General features: G+C 37.2%; 1 protein-coding gene across 3 annotated transcripts in view; it reads right to left on the bottom strand.

Annotated features, from left to right (window-relative positions):
- The window catches only part of LOC124796436 (ubiquitin carboxyl-terminal hydrolase 47), a 145353-nt gene that overhangs the window by 38021 nt on the left and 90781 nt on the right, over positions 1-16551 (bottom strand). For all 3 annotated transcript variants that reach the window (XM_047260628.1, XM_047260630.1, XM_047260629.1), the window contains 3 exons: positions 12615-12859; positions 12399-12537; positions 2149-2494 (listed from right to left, as the gene is read on the bottom strand). In XM_047260628.1, coding sequence (XP_047116584.1) covers positions 2149-2494; positions 12399-12537; positions 12615-12859 — 730 coding nt within the window. The remainder of the gene's footprint in view (positions 1-2148; positions 2495-12398; positions 12538-12614; positions 12860-16551) is intronic.

The following is a 16551-nucleotide window of genomic DNA, read 5'->3' as shown; positions in this document are numbered from 1 at the left end:
GCCAAACTTTTTATTGGGGCACTTTCACATTGACAGTAACCTTTGACAACATATCAAAATAAATAGGTGTCTCACTGGCAGTGCCCAAATGGCTTAGCAAACAAGCAAACAGTTGTTCCGTTTCCTTAGATTAGTTTTTCATCTTACACCATAGGAAGTCACACACACACACACACACACACACACACACACACACACACACACAGAGAGAGATAGAGAGAGAGAGAGAGAGAGAGAGAGAGAGAGAGAGAGAGAGTTTTATGACATAACGTAGGCCTCGCCTTCTTCATTCTCAAGCATCCGCCAGTACTTACTTCGAATTTCATGAGGTCTGGGCTTGGAAAATTCTTCTGTATCTCCAGTGCCTTACTCAGATAACTGAAGTAAACAAGAGGCCTTCACTGTGTTTCTCTTGGATGCACTGAATTACCTGCTGCTCCATGTTGTGAAATGTTCCCTGCTTTGGTCCCCTGAAGTTGACATGTTAAAGTCACATTCTTTAATTATTCTTCAGCTGATGATACCTATGAACACTCACTTTCAACAAAAAATTATCTTCGCGCTGCACAGCTGTTTGCAGCCCCTGCTCCATGAATCACCATTTTAAAATCAGCATTGTATTGTCTGCGTGAACCAGTTGTTACGGACTGTGGACTCTTAGATCCAGGTTTCTCAACAGAATCACGATTGGAACTATCAAGTGCAACAATTTTTAGTTCTCACAGTACTGACAACCTAAGCCAGTCAAGTAACAATACCTTGTCCTCTTGGCTCCCTATAGATAATCAGCAGAAATCACACAGTTTCAGATTAACAATGTAGCTAACCTTGAAAAGCCTGAGTGCTCCAGAACAATGGGAGCTTTAGTGCCATTGTTGAAGCTCATATTTCATTTGTTGTGCTGCATTTAAAGTGTTCTGTGTGAACACATTTTTGTTAGTATTACTTTGCCTCCTGGGTTGGAGTCTAAATCAGGGTCACAGAAAGTCATAGCAGTGTGTTTCTAATGCTCATATGTTGACAACGAATCAGTTGAGAGTATCCAGTCGGATGTAAGAATGGGTGCGTATTTGTCTAATTTTTATGTCTATTCAGTTCTGGCTACAAAAGGATTCATGCTAACTTCTGTTTAAACATCGCAGATGTTCATGAAGAGCTAAGGTGCAAGATACACATTATAGATTCCCAGTGTTGGCAACACAATGAAATTTTCTGCCTACCCACCACTCCCCTTCCCATACTCATCCTACTTCTCAGCTAAGCCGTCATTATTTGCCCTACACCCATTCCAATTTTTTCAAAATGAATCTGCATGTGTCTACAACTGCCAAAGCTTCATCTGTAAATATAAGACAACCTCTATATAAATCCATCACATAATGTTAAAATCATCATCAACTCAGAAGCAATTATCATTTAATTTGTAAATGTAAGATGACGCTGTATTTCTCAAATGAATTTTGAGAAAAAACCTATCAATAATTGCGTAAATAAGATATGTGATGATTGTATGAAAAGTGTAGTGCTGCATTTGTTTTGTGGTAGACAAGCACAGAATTAAAAGATAGCGGAAGATAAACCCTGTGTCAGTATATAGAAGACTCTTTTGAACAGCAATGAGGTGGTCACTGAACTTAGCACCCTCGTTCAACAGAATGATATGGTGCAAATCCTTACCATATTACACATTCATTATCAACTGACTGACTGACTGACTGACTGACTGGTGACAAACATCTATATACTAGCCAAATAAAGGTGATTAAAATTTCTTCTGCGGAAAACATTCAATTTGGCAATCTCCAGTGTGATCACCACTGCATTAATGACAGGTACGAAAATCAGTTATGTGTATAGGATTTGGCAGAAGAGTTACAGAACTTAAACCAGAGTAGTGAAGAAAGACGTACCACAAGTTAACTACAGCTGTGATGAGACTGTCCCTTAATGATAATTTAACTTTAGTACAAACAGCCCAACACAAAACAGAAAATTTAAAACAAAATATGATGTTCCACATTACAGTTACAACTAATGGTGATATGAAGCATGTAACTACTACTACTGCATTCTCTACATCAACTAGTAATAATTTAAAATGACACTTATATTGAAAACACATATTATAAATTCAATTACGAATCAAACCTGTCACTGTCGGTAAGACTGCTATCCTCACTGGCACTCTGATCACTGTGTCCTGTGGAACCAATTCCTTCATCCTCTGGGTCCAATGGTGGCTGTGGGGAATTGTCCCGTGCAGCTGGCAACGGTACAATAGGAGGCTGTGCCTGCACCAACGGTGGTCGGATAGCTGCTTCCGCCGTTCCTGCTAGCAGAGCTGCGGACTGTATTCCTCCAGGTGGTAAACTTGGCACCACTGTTAATCCTGATACACAGTCATCACTTCCTTTATTTTCTTCATGTGTACTGTTGCTGTCATTGTGATTCATGTCTAAATTCAATGGTGGTATTGCCAATTTCCTTAAAACCTCTGAAAAAATGTTATAAAAATATGACTTAACTACGTATTGTACAGATTATGTAGAAGACGTGCAGGAAAGTTTAGAAATAAAATATCACTAATAGTAACTTCAAAGATAAAAAAGAGGCCACATGATGTGTTGAGAAAGTAAAAAGAAAGACACAGACAAAATTGGGATCAGTCTGAAGAGAATTTAAAACAAAGACATCTTCTAAACTAAGGTCAATAACTTAAAGGATTCCAGGATAACCAATTTGTATTTGCCAAGACTGCCTGAACGGGAGAGAGGGAGAAGAATTTCAAATAATAACTAAGAGATTCTGGGAAGAAAGGGAGAGAGAATCTGTAAAATAATTGCTCTCTCTTGATCACAGCAGAACAAATCAATGCAATGCACTATTAACATATTCTCTCTCACTGTTCAGAAGAATGGGAGTTGAGATTAAGCAAATAAAAATATTCAGACAGATATCACTCCACCTAATTCTGTATACTTATAATGATGCAAGAACTAAGTCAAGTCGTCTAAACGATATCGCTGAGTTCAAATACTGTCTGAAGGGGATGCTTGGGATATGTTGTGTTAATATTTCAAGATTCCAGGCTTTTACCAAATCAGTTGTTTAATTGTGTAGCATACAAGTATTTTCTAGGTGGCTATTAATAATGGAATGTAACAAATGACTGGAGTAAGTATACAAAATGTATAACTATGATGACATACAACCACTAGCAATGCATGTTGATATTTAAGTGATGAAAATGTCTGCAGAGACATAAAACAGCTTTCATGCACAGTTTCAAAGGGCAAATTAAGTACCAAATTATTAACCATTATGTCCAACAGCCAGTCAGATTATCAATATGAATGGTTTTTAAATATTACTGGTGAATAGTGGATGCGGCAAGCACACATCAACCTGAGTGTTCACAAACAATGCTGAAGCCTTATTATTTACAGATGATTCATGCCAACACAAACAGCTTCAAAAGCCAAATTAAAATTTCCTCTAACCTATTTTTATTGTCAATGAGACTGGTTTCCTGAACATTTAATCCTTTACAGCAGTAACAGTCAAGTCAATTACTTGAATTTTAAGTAATAAAGGGTAGATCTTAATGAGCTGATGCCGTTGGAAGGAAGGAAGGAAGGAAGGAAGAAAGAAAGACTAGTGTTTAACATCTCATCAAAAGCGATGTCACTAGAAACAGGGCACAGGCTGTGGCGATTCAAGGATAGGAAAGGAAATCGGCTGTGTCCTTATGAAGAGACTATCCCAGCATTCGCCCAGAGCAATTCAGGGAAATCCTGGAAAAGCTAAATCAGACAATGGAAAATCCAGGATGGAATGTAAGAATATTATGAAAAGGACAGTTGCTACTCGCAATATAGCCAAGATGCTGAGTCGCAGATACACACAACAAAAAGACTGTCGGAAGATAAGCTTTCGACCAACAAGCCCTTTGTCAAAAATAGATCGATATCTATCTCTCTCTCTCTCTCTCTCTCTCTCTCTCACGCACACACACACACACACACTGCAGTTTCTGGTAGCACACAGTGTGGCTTCAGCTGCCAGTGACTGCAATTTTGTGTGTGTGTGTGTGTGTGTGTGTGTGTGTGTGTGTGTGTGTGTGTGTGTGTGTGTGTGTGTGTTTTCATTTTTGCCAAAGACCTTGTTGGCTGAAAGTGGTGAGTAGCAACTTTCATTATTACAACCTGATTAAAATTTAAATTAGGATGGTTGAATGCAGCTTTCAAACTGTCATCTTCCCTAATGTCATTGGAGATGATACTGTAGTTGAAAGAAGGAAATCAGCTGTCAATGGATCACAGGGACTATCCATCATCTGTCTTCCACGATAAAAGGTAATCATCAAACATCTAACTTAGGATGGGATGACAGATCTGAACCCCACACTTGCCAAACACGCATCTAGTACCTCAACCACTGCATTCCACAGATAAATTATTTACTATTTTAGACTGCACAGAAGAACCCTCTAGTTTATAGTATGTCTGATTCTTTCCCCAGAGGTGTTTCACATACACTGTTGGTATATGACCACCTTACCTCTAGAATGACTAATTATACCTTTCAGAACATACTAATCTCAATAACATTTTATTCACACAGCAGCAGCTGTTTACCAAAATGACTATGACTGTACAAGTTTACAAACAAGAACATTCATATCAACGTGTCTGCATGTTCTACCATTCTGTAAGCTTTGTTGATTTCTTTTTTAAGAGGAGTAATGGTTGTGTAGCAAATGTCTTCCACTTCTTTTCATCTTTACATGTTGCTGTTCTCTTTTATGGTATACTTTTTCATTTATGCTCTGTTGATCTAACTATTCACTTGAAGATGCTACTACCCACCACAATAATCACCACACACTACACTACTTTATGCCTTTACACAGCCTGAATAGAAGTACTATTTACATATTCTTCCCCTTATACAGTGGAACCTCGCATAGTGAGCACAATCAATTCCAGAATTTTACTCTTAGTGCCAAACACTCGTTAAGTTGTTTCACTTATTCCACATAAATTAATGTAAATGCATTCTATGAAGTGAAAGAAGTGAAAGTTTTATCTTATTCATGCCATTTTTTCAAAGAAAATTATACATACAGTATTATGTACTTCATTATCCACAATACGTAACTAATTCTTTTTGACTAGGAAGCTATCTATAATCATTTGTTTCTGGCAACACTTCAAAACTTGCGAAAGTGCAACACAGCGTCATCGTCAAATTTATAGCATGTGTAGCCACTGTTTTATTGGGATGATGATTTTCAATGTACGATGCAACCGATTCCCATGCTTTCAGCATTTCTCTTACTGTGTCAGAAGATTACTGCTTTGCTGTTAAAGCCGCCTCCTCCTACTACTATTCTGAAGTCCTCTCCATAACTTCCTGCTGCGAAGCACACTGCAACTCCATAAGCTCTTCGGTGGTCATCTCTTGGGTGTGATCTTCCATAACCTCATTGATTCATTGTTATCCAATTCTAGTCCAATATTCTTCGCTAAAGACACAATCTTGTTGACGACAGACTCCACAGCTACTGACTCAAATGCTTCAGAGTCACATTTGACAACACACTCCAGCCAAACCACCTTCCAAGCAGGTCAGAGTTCTCTTGGTAACCCCTTCGCATGCCCTTTTGATCATCTTGATGCAGGCAACAATGTTAAAGTGATATTTCCAAAACTCCCTGAGGATGAGATTAGCAGCTTCAGTCAACTCAAAGCAATGCTTGAAGAATGCTTTAGTCTAGAGCTTCTTGAAGTTAGAAATAATCTGTTGGTCCACAGGCTGTAGTAACTGAGTGGTGCTGGGAGACAGAAACTGGATCTTGATTAACTGGAATTCTTCAAGGAGGTGGTCTTGTAGGCCTGGAGGAGGGGCAGGAGCATTGTCCATAACAAGCAAGACGTGGAGTGGCAGATTCAACTCAAGCAAATATTTTTTCACCTAAGGACCGAACACGTCATTGATCCAATCACAAAAGATTGTATGTTATCCAAGCCTTGTTGTTGGACCTCCACATCGCATTTAACCTGCTCTTCTGGACTTTACACTTCTTGAAGAACCATGGAGTTTCTGAAAGGTAAACAAATTTTCAAATCGCTGCTTGCATTGGCACAGAATAGCAATGCGAGACAGCCTTTCATTGGCTTGCAACACAGCAATGCATTCTCCTTCGCTGTTATAAAGGTATGCTTCAGCATCTCTTTCCAGAATAGACCCATCTCGTCACAATTAAAAGCCTGTTGCGGCAGACAACCCTCAGAATTTACGAGCATCTTGAAGTTGCTGATGAACTACTCTGCCACCCTTGTGTCGGAGCTCACTCCTTCTCCATGCCTCACAATGCTGTCTATGCTGGTTCTTCTCTTAAACTTCTTGAACCACCCATGGCTTCCTTTAAACACTTCTTTGGCCACTGATGATGCTGGCATTTTCTTAACGAGTTCAGAGAAAATCATTCTCGCCTTCTCACAAATGATGTTCTCATTTAATAGCTTTTCATTTATCCATATAAGGAGCAACCTTTTGACATTATCCAGAATACAAAACCCTTGTTTATTCTTGTCACTCCATTTGTAGCATCTCCCTCCTTAATCTAGTCCTTGTTCTTGGGGATAGTGCAATTAGTTGATGTAGACTAAATATATGTGTGTGCTAAATCAGCAATGCTCACATCACATTAGCATTTTTCAATGATTTTACATTTCATTTCTAAAATCATTTTACTTCTCTTATGGTCATCTTCTCATGGCTTTACCTGCGGGGACATTACTACAAAGGTCATTAAAATCTGCACACAAAAAAACACTGTGTGAACACAAGTTTAGAAAAATGTGTGATCCAAAGCTGCACAAAGATGGCAGTTGAAAGAACGTTAAACCCAGATTGCAGTACGTCCTAAAGACACTGTTCATATACCGCTGCTGACAATGAAAGGTGTTCATACTATTGAACGTTTCCCCCACCGTACATGAACAGCTGATTACATCACACGAAATCGTCATCACTCATTATGCAGAACACTGCTTGTTAAGCACGTCATTTTTTTCCTCGTTATGCGAATTGCGTGTTATGGGAGTGCTTATTAATTAAGGTTCCACTGTATATTCTTTTCTTAATTTCAAAAAGTATTACACAATCTCTGAAAGAACAAACACCCAGGTATTGATGGAACACCAGCAAAACTCTTGTGAGTTCCAAGCCAAAGGGCAAGGCAAAAACTACACAAGCCCACAACTGAAATTTCTGAACTGGGAAAGCTCCACCTGAATATGAAAAAAAATATAATTACTCCACTTATTTATAAGGCAACAGCAGACATATATGAAAATTATCTCTCAATAATTCATGGATCACATGCATCAAAAACACTCAAAGGAATACGTTATCAGTGAATGGAAGAATAGTTGAAAGTAGATTAGGGGAGTGCCAGTCTGACTGTGTTGTTGTTATGGTCTTCAGTCCTGAGACTGGTTTGATGCAGCTCTCCATGCTACTCTATCCTGTGCAAGCTTCTTCATCTCCCAGTACCTACTGCAACCTACATCCTTCTGAATCTGCTTAGTGTATTCGTATCTTGGTCTCCCCCTACGATTTTTACCCTCCACGATGCCCTCCAATACTAAATTGGTGATCCCTTGATGCCTCAGAGCATGTCCTACCAACCAATCCCTTCTTCTGGTCAAGTTGTGCCAGTTGGTGCTACAGAAGAATGCTGAAGATTAGATGGGTAGATCACATAACTAATGAGGAAGTATTGAATAGGATTGGGGAGTCTGACTGTAGGAAGCGCAAAAGCTCTTGAGAAGCAATTTTAGCACTGCAGTTAGTAACAGAAAGCAGATCTGCAAAAAACTAAAAAACATTACACTGGATTCATAGATTTGTGGAAGAGAATACTTTTTCTTCCATTCTTAGGCAATGTGGTAGAAAATACACACACGGAAGGGTAATCCATTCTCTTTAAGCTACGCAGACTGGGATAATCTGCACTGATGGAATGGTGAGGTTAAATAATAAATGTTGTTAAGGCAGCATTGCTCACTGTCACCACTGATATTTAATTCATACATGGAAAAGGCAGTGAGGGAAGCAAGTGACCATCTTGATTTCGGAGTTGATTGTCACGAACAAAAAGCCAGCGCAATTTGGTTTGCTGACAAAATGTCTGGTCGGTGAAAGCAAAGAGGAATTCAGTTTGGAGCATGGTAAAACAGAACATACACCAACTGAAGACTATAACAACCACATAAAAAATTAAGATAATTGTATGAACAGTAGGTGAAAACAATGATAAAATATTCCTGTTGAATATATCGTCCAGACCACAGTTCGAGCACCATTACACTGTTGTGAGTCAGCCAACCTTTTTCTGGTGGTGGACATGACATTGACAAGGATCAGAAAAGCAGAGAATGTAGCTGGAGGGCACAAAGCATATGCTGTATACAAAATTGTCAGTAAAATTCTGTTTGGTGCTGGCAAGAAAATCTAGAACAAGGCCATGGCTATTTTATTGTACAGCGTAACAATAATACAAAAAGGATATCCTTTTCATATTATTGTTATTCCATCTTGGACTTTCAATTCTAATGTAAAGTGTGTTATGTGTCACTGTGTAATCAGAAAACATTGTGTTTACTCATATTTGTTTGTTCAGTATACTTTGTGCCAACATAAATAGTTTTTTTAAAAAATTTGCATGTCAGCTGACATACAAGTTACTTTCACTTTTCCCTTTGCACAAAGCCACACTTTTATGAACAGTATGAAATTAAAGTTGACCTAACATGTTAATTGTGAAACAGGCTAGAGAACAACTGAAAGCAGTGGTGAAGCTGGTTATGTGTTCCAGGAGTTAACCAATGACTGAACAAATGAACAATGCTGTAAGGAAGGGATCATACTTAATATGTCCTGCTGCTTTTCTCTTATTTATCTTGATCACATCTATATTTATAAAACAAATCCCTAATTTCATTAATAAGGCATGCAATCTCCTCTTCATATTCTTACGCATGAGTAATGAGTTACCTACACAATCATTATTGGTTACTCCACACCAACTCCTATTATTTAATTCCCACAAGCAAAAACATTTCGGGAAGAAGAAGCATGATCTAATCATCTAACAATTTCTCACATTGACTACAACCTTTGCTGTATGCATTGCCTATTTACTTATAATGCCTTTGATCTGACAGTATATTTTCCTTGAGTACATAAACTTCCACAATCTGCCTTTTCAGGTGAAGAATGAGAAATTAAACTACTTGAATTAACAAAGAATGAGGTGGGAACCTAAATCATCCCATTCAAAGATTAAGTAGTCACCATTACCTCCAGGAAAATCTATATTTTTTTTACTGAGTATTTTGTATTACTAAATGTTTCACAGTTGTTGTGGCCCAGTGTCATGAAAGTTTGCTGGACATTGCTACCATTAACTTCTTTTAGCAGCCTGAATCTGTAGCCATAGAGAATCTGCTGCAGCACAGGCAAATTGTAAATCTTTGCTATTTATGTTTTTGGCTCATTCAGTTTAAAATGTTGGCAGCCACAGACACTTTATTTTTAGGCTTTCTTCCTCCCCGTTAAAGAGTGGAATGGACTCAAGAAATATGCTTGCCTCTCTAAATATATAATTGTCATCTTCGGTCAAAATATGCATGTTATCATATGGATATGACGACTGCCAACACCACAGCTAACAATTCTTTGAATATTTCTGTCTGTAGTTTTTTCTTGTGGCCCAAAATTGAGACAGAGAGACTGCTCACATTGCTTGTGAAGATAGCAATGGTTAGGTCCATGGACACTTTCAGCGATACCTCTGAACAATGATGCTGTATCAGATCTGACTATTGGTGATCTGAGTTTTAGCTGCTCAATTTCATCTGTGACCTGTATGATGCAACAAATACGACTGCATTCTGTGTGACAAATTCATAAGTTAACATGCAAACACTTGCAACAATGTCTTCCTCACTACACCACTAGACTGTTGCATACAGCTATTGCTGCATCCACTGTGTCACATTAATGTTGCCGTCATTCTTATGTGCATCCACGAATGTTTGTTCTTGAGAGAGCCACTCGAGGAAGAGACAGACAATTTCACTCCAATTCCACCAAGAATTTGCTGAGTTTTATTTACATATGTACAATTAGGTAAGTACAATAGACTAACTGTTGTTATTGCTCTGGTTATCGTCACGAAGGGTCACTGCATGATGTGCATAACACCTGGACACAAGAGTTGTTTTATGCCAGACACACGAATAAATGTTTTAGCTAAAAAAAAAAAAAAAAAAAAAAAAAAAAAAAAAAAAAAAAAAATTTGAGGAAACCAGACTTTTGAGAAATGATTAGTTTCCGGTAGAGGACTAAAATAAAAGGATTTTAATCCCCGATGTGTAGTTATTGGCACAAAATGAGTTGAAATTTTCAGTTAATTTCATCCCAACAGTCAACTTCACTCCATGTGATGGTATAAATGAACTTTTTGGTTACGAGTTAAAGTCATTTCATTTGATAGACTGCTATTTCAATTAGTATGAGTGTAGGATTGATACCATCATCAATCTATAGAACTACAATGAAATAACTAAATTATATTCTCAGGAACCTTACTATACCAGTTAGTTTACAATAAGGACAAAGACAGATAGTAAACTAGCCTCCACAGACGATCTACTTACAAGGAATGGAAAATGCTCGGGCTATATAGTAAAGATAAAAGCAAAGTAAAGGAATCAATATACACAAAAGTGCTCAAAACCACTGCCACAGCCAGAAAATGTCTTGTATAGACATATAACATAAAAGAGAAAAACTGACACCAAAAATCAGGTTGCCAGAGGCCAGCTACAGACAAACAAGACCCACCTGCAATAATGGGCCTGCTCTTGTGAATGAGTATACACCAGTATTAGTAATCATCTCGTTTATACACATTAACTAGTTTAACAAAAATGAAGAAATCTTTGAAACAAAACTTCTTTTGCACCATTAACCAAAAATTAAACAAAAAGGCTAATAAGTTGTAGCAACTCATAATCTTCTACCCCAATTACAACATGACTCTCGCCTGAAGCTAGCTGTTACGGTAGTTCAGTAGCATCTACAGTACCATTATTTGCTACCCTGCTGGCAGTAGTGTGTTAAGCAAAATAACTACACAAGTACAAAAGCAAAATAACCATGAAAAAAAGGGAAAGATCATTATTTCTATGTCATAAACACTATATTAACAACTGGTCTAACGAGAGACTAAGTAGATGAAACTGAACTGTTGCAGTGACAGGAGAATCAACTATGGTTTTTAATTTTGTAAAACGAAGAAACCTTTTACTGCATACATGACTGTTTTTGGAAAACTTAAAAGTTCCATCATCTGATGTAAAAATAAAATCACTTAACCATCAGACGTCATTCTCAGCCCCAATGCTTTAATGGAACATACGTTCTGTGTGAAATGAGTAAAAAGGGGGGGGGGGGGGGGGACATAAAGTCCATAGAAGAATGTTCCCCTGTGCTGACCGACCGGGATTACAAACAGGAAAACCATGCAATTTTAGACATGTGGCCTAACAAAGGCAATGGCATACCACATCTAACAGGACCAAGTGTAGTAAAGCACTGTCGAGGTTCAAACAATTCCTTCGGTTTACAAAAACTTCCTCTCTGCTGCAGAACATCATGAGGAAAATCAAAACAAAAAATCTGCAAGGACATTTTAACAAAAGCATTTGCCTAAACAATTTTAACAACAATAAACAAATGGACACACATTTTGAGAAAGATTATTCTTCCCCAGTACTGAACATGTTTTCAGATCAAAATCAACTACTGCAAAAAATCCTACCAGAAATTCTACAAATATCCTCCTTTGTTAAAACCCCCTTAACACATTCATTCTATTGTGCTTTGTCCTGTAACACCATAACAGCAAGTCACTACTTTCCTGTCAAGATAAGTAATTAATCATATGCTGCCACTTTTTTCAGATAGGTTAAAATAAATGTAGTAACCAATGCACAACTATTATTTGTGTTTCCAGGTAAACACAAAAGCTACTGGTGCTATATTTTGTTGAATTTCACACCAAGAAATCTTGCTGTGCTGCAAATCAATATAAAATTAAACTTGAAAAATCAGTGACTTGCAGAGGAATACCTCGGAAACATACAAGCGGAGAACACTTCCAAGATTTAAGTGGAAATCAGAAAAGAGAAACATACCACCGACTATTTTTTACATAAATAAAATAAAATGCATATAGTGATGTATATAACCACAATCTTGTGTTTAGTTGACTGTGTTTCCCTCACTGAACTGCCTACATACATTTTACATCCACTTACCTTTATCTATTTCTGGTACCACAACATTCAGTGTTATCACATATTCAAATGTGTCCAAAATTTCCTTAATTATCTCAAACAATCTTGAAGAAAAGTGAGGTTTTTCTGCATCATCCCCAGACGATACAGCAACAAAAATCTGTACAAAGAAATGACACTAAGTATAGAGTCTCTAGATATGGATTTACACTTCCTTATATATCTGTGATGTTTTACCTTATTGGTATTATGAAGGCCTTCGGATTGTAACGTAGCATCATCACTGCACAAGTACTGTGGGTGGCTATTACTCTTCTCTTGCAAGATGTACATCTTTTGGGCATTTAGATTTAAGACCTTAGCAGCTATGGCTTTGAATTCTCCTACAGTGTGGTAAAGATTGCCTCGCACTGTGAAGGGGCCTTCAACATCTTCAGTACTGTGGGCGTTCATATTTATGAGAAATACTTTGAATGTTACACCTGTAAATAATTCACATTTTGTATTAGATTTGTTATCAATGTAAACTCTAAACTACTTACTAGGCTGCAACTTTTTTCAATTTCTTCAAGTACAGAAACCAGTGGTGCTTCACTTACAGTTTCATGTTCTCAGGAAATAGCTATATTTTAAAGCTTTTTATCTCATAAATGGCAATCTGTGTTCACTAGATTATTATTTTGTCTTCACTAGCTTGTGAACTACTAATTAATTACTTCTCACTTTGTGATTTACTTAATCCTTCCCACAAAACAAACAAATTATGAACAGTGAGCGCAAACTTTATAATCCAATAGGGGAAAAATATTATACTCAAAAGTGATTTGTAGTAAAAGAATATTACTAGAACCTTTCGCTAGTCTCTACTTATTTTCAGGAGACAATACTGAAAGTACTGTCAACAGACACATGCAAACACCTGTTCTAGCTTCCAGAATAGTTAGTTTCTTCCTTAGTGACAGAAGAGGGAAAAGTTGGGAGACATCAAAAAGAAAGGGCAGCTCCTCCAAATTTTGAAACAAAAAATGTCTCATTAAAATATGTTCTCAAGAAGAAATTTCAAGTGATTGTGCCACATTTTATTATCAGTTATTTAAAAAGAAACATCTTGAACTAAAATTATCTCGTCAGACAAAGAAACAGCAGTGCTGTACACTAGAATAGAAGTGACAAGGATCATCTACGTGTGGGTTTCATTCATAAGAAATTTTGTTTGGTTAATCTGAATGTTGACTTCAAAGGCACAAAAAGTAAGTTTCAGAATGACTTATAAGTCAATCTTATGGAATGGTGATGTTAAAAGCATGTGTTTTTGATCTTTCTTTCCTCAAGCCAGACAAAACTTACTTAGTTTCAGTGGTATCATCTTGCATGATTAGTCTTTAGATATTGGTAATCATTACCAATATCTAAAAGATATTGCAAAAGAATTTGCAGCATAAAATTGCATTAAAAAAGTACCAAAAATAAGGTCATAAAATAATATGTACTTTTCATTTACAATGAAGATTGCGCAATTTTGAAGCATGTGTGCAAACTAAAAGGACGATTCACTCAAAGGGGAAAAACACACAAAAATGACCGTTGGATTCATTCCTAATTCTGAGTCAGTTTTGTCTAAAATTGACCACACAAGGTTGTGACTAGCAGGACTGTCACATTTTGTATGTCTGTGGTGCACCAAAAATCTAAATTTGGAAATCTGCATCAATATTTTATTTTTTACAATAATCACACAAGTGAGAAAATTAATGCTGACATGCTGGAAACCTTGTATTTATTTGTGTATGCTCCATCCCAACTTCGAAGAAACTTTATGGATAAAACATAACTTTTACTTCTCTACAGGTATTTAATTATATTACAATAGATTTTAGTCAGCAATTCAGTGCTCACCCCACAAGCAAATATATGTGGCAACAAAAGAATGCTGCATCACCCAGCAATATAATTCACGGTTGTACACCAGACAGTTTCAAGCACAGAAACTATGTGGAAAATTAACATTTCATAACTGCATTACAATAATTTCTATTTGTCGGCAGTTGAAATTTAGCATGAAGATTTTAGCTGACATTAGCTACAGGTGGCTAAAAAATGAGGGCAGATTTCAATACAAGTCTTACCATTCACTTGTGAGGTATCAATGTGTCAGAAGAGAGATGTGAACCAGAGCTCTGCAAGCAACAGAATATGGAGTCTGTTCCACAAAAAGAGACATATTCCGTAACAAATAACGCGCAAAAAATCAAAACTGTGTGCCTGACTGGAAATCAAACCTGGTTCCTTGCTTTTATGGGCTGTAAACTACAAACACCACCATCTAAGCAATCATCACAGACTCAAGGTTTCAAATTGTTTTAAGCTTCTCAGTTCTGCTTCCAAACACTGGAGAGAAGCACTATTAGACTTGCATCCCCACGCATGAGGGTATGGCAAGTAGTTTGTGAATGAACCCACAATAGGTTGAAGCTTTGGTCAGGCTGCTATGGATGCTTGGATGATGTGACTCCTAGTACACTGCCTACAAAAGGCAGGGATCCAAGTTCAAATTCTGATCAGACACACAGGTGTACTTGTGAGAATCAACCTATCATATTACAAAATTTATTCCAGATTGAAAATTCATTTGACATCAGCTGTACTAGGTACAGATGAACGATCTATTAGTGACACATGAAAATTTGTGCCTCTCCGGGACTTGAACCCATTTATTTCCCACTTACTGCAAGTGGTCACCTGAACCGCTTCGGCTTTCTGTGTATGTTCCCTGGACCGATCCAAACCTCCCACATTATGTGATCTCTGCAACAGGGAGAGACCAATGGTATTATTGTCGTTTTTAGTTCATCTATGAAACCAATACTTACTTTAGCCTAGACAGACCAGAAACGACGACAACAACATTCGTCTCTCACCAGCTGCGACAGTCGCGTATATGAACATCGATCCAATACTGTCGAATGTTTTTTATATTGGTCTTTGATCACAATATCAATTCTTCTGACGATGACCGGTTTCAGTCCATAATGACCATCTTCAGATCTTTTTTACACCATGTCCTAAAGTGATAAGGCCATAATGGCATCGTCAAAACATATAAATATAGTCAGCATAGCATCGTCACATAGATCTAAAATAAGGTGTAGAATAGGCCACATTGTCCACACAGTTATTACTGCAACTATTACAATTATGAGTTGCAACAATGACTGAGTGGACTATGTGGCCTATTCTACACCTTATTTTAGATGTACGTGACGATGCTGTGCTGGCTATATTTATATGTTTTGACGATGCCATTACAGCCTTATCACTTTAGGACATGGTGTAAAAAAGATCTGAGGATGGTCATTATGGGCTGAAACTGGTCATCGTCAAAAGAACTGATATTGTGATCAAAGACTGGAATAAAAAACATTTGACATTGGTCTCGCCCTGTTACATGAATTACGTAATGTGAGAGCATTAAGAGATGTGGACAGTGCAGCATACGGAGGTTTGGACTGTGGTGTGGGAAACATGCACGGATAGCAGAAGTGGTTAAGGTGAACAAGTTTCATAATATTTACTACAGCTGTGGATCATCAGCAATTCTGTTTCTTCAAAAATGCAAAATAAAGAACTTTAGCACATACTCTGAATATACCAACAGAATTAACTCTCAATTTAGTTTGTGTTTTCTTGAAATTTTTGTAGAGGTAGTCTCAAATGTGTCCTATGTATGGTCTGATGATCTAATATTCCGTAAGTAAACATCTGACAGTGAATCTATGTTACTGGCAACTTAAACAATACTTCACAAAATTGAACTTACTACGAGCCATTCAGTCATTTACTGAAACAATATATTATATGCTTAATCGATCAATACAAATACCTGTAGAAACATATCCTTTATATGTTACCTGAATGCTTTAGCTAAATAAAAATTTCAGGAGAAAAACAGATTAGACTGAGGACAAAGTATCACTTTTTTTTCTCTGTGTCATATGGAACCAGAGCAGGCAGGATACTCTTTAGAATGATAACTGACTCTAAATACAATATATCTCCAATCTGTGTATCAGCTAGAATGCATATCAATCTTTCATATTCAACTGTATCACACCATATTAAATTACAACTCATCTGCAAAGTGTTCACTAAATTCATATCATGAAGAAGACGGGGT

The sequence above is a fragment of the Schistocerca piceifrons genome, chromosome 4 (genome assembly GCF_021461385.2).
Source record: "Schistocerca piceifrons isolate TAMUIC-IGC-003096 chromosome 4, iqSchPice1.1, whole genome shotgun sequence".
Taxonomy (NCBI): Eukaryota; Metazoa; Arthropoda; class Insecta; order Orthoptera; family Acrididae; genus Schistocerca; species Schistocerca piceifrons.
The sequence above is the reverse complement of the archived record's forward strand: the minus strand, read 5'-3'. Positions and strand labels throughout refer to the sequence as shown.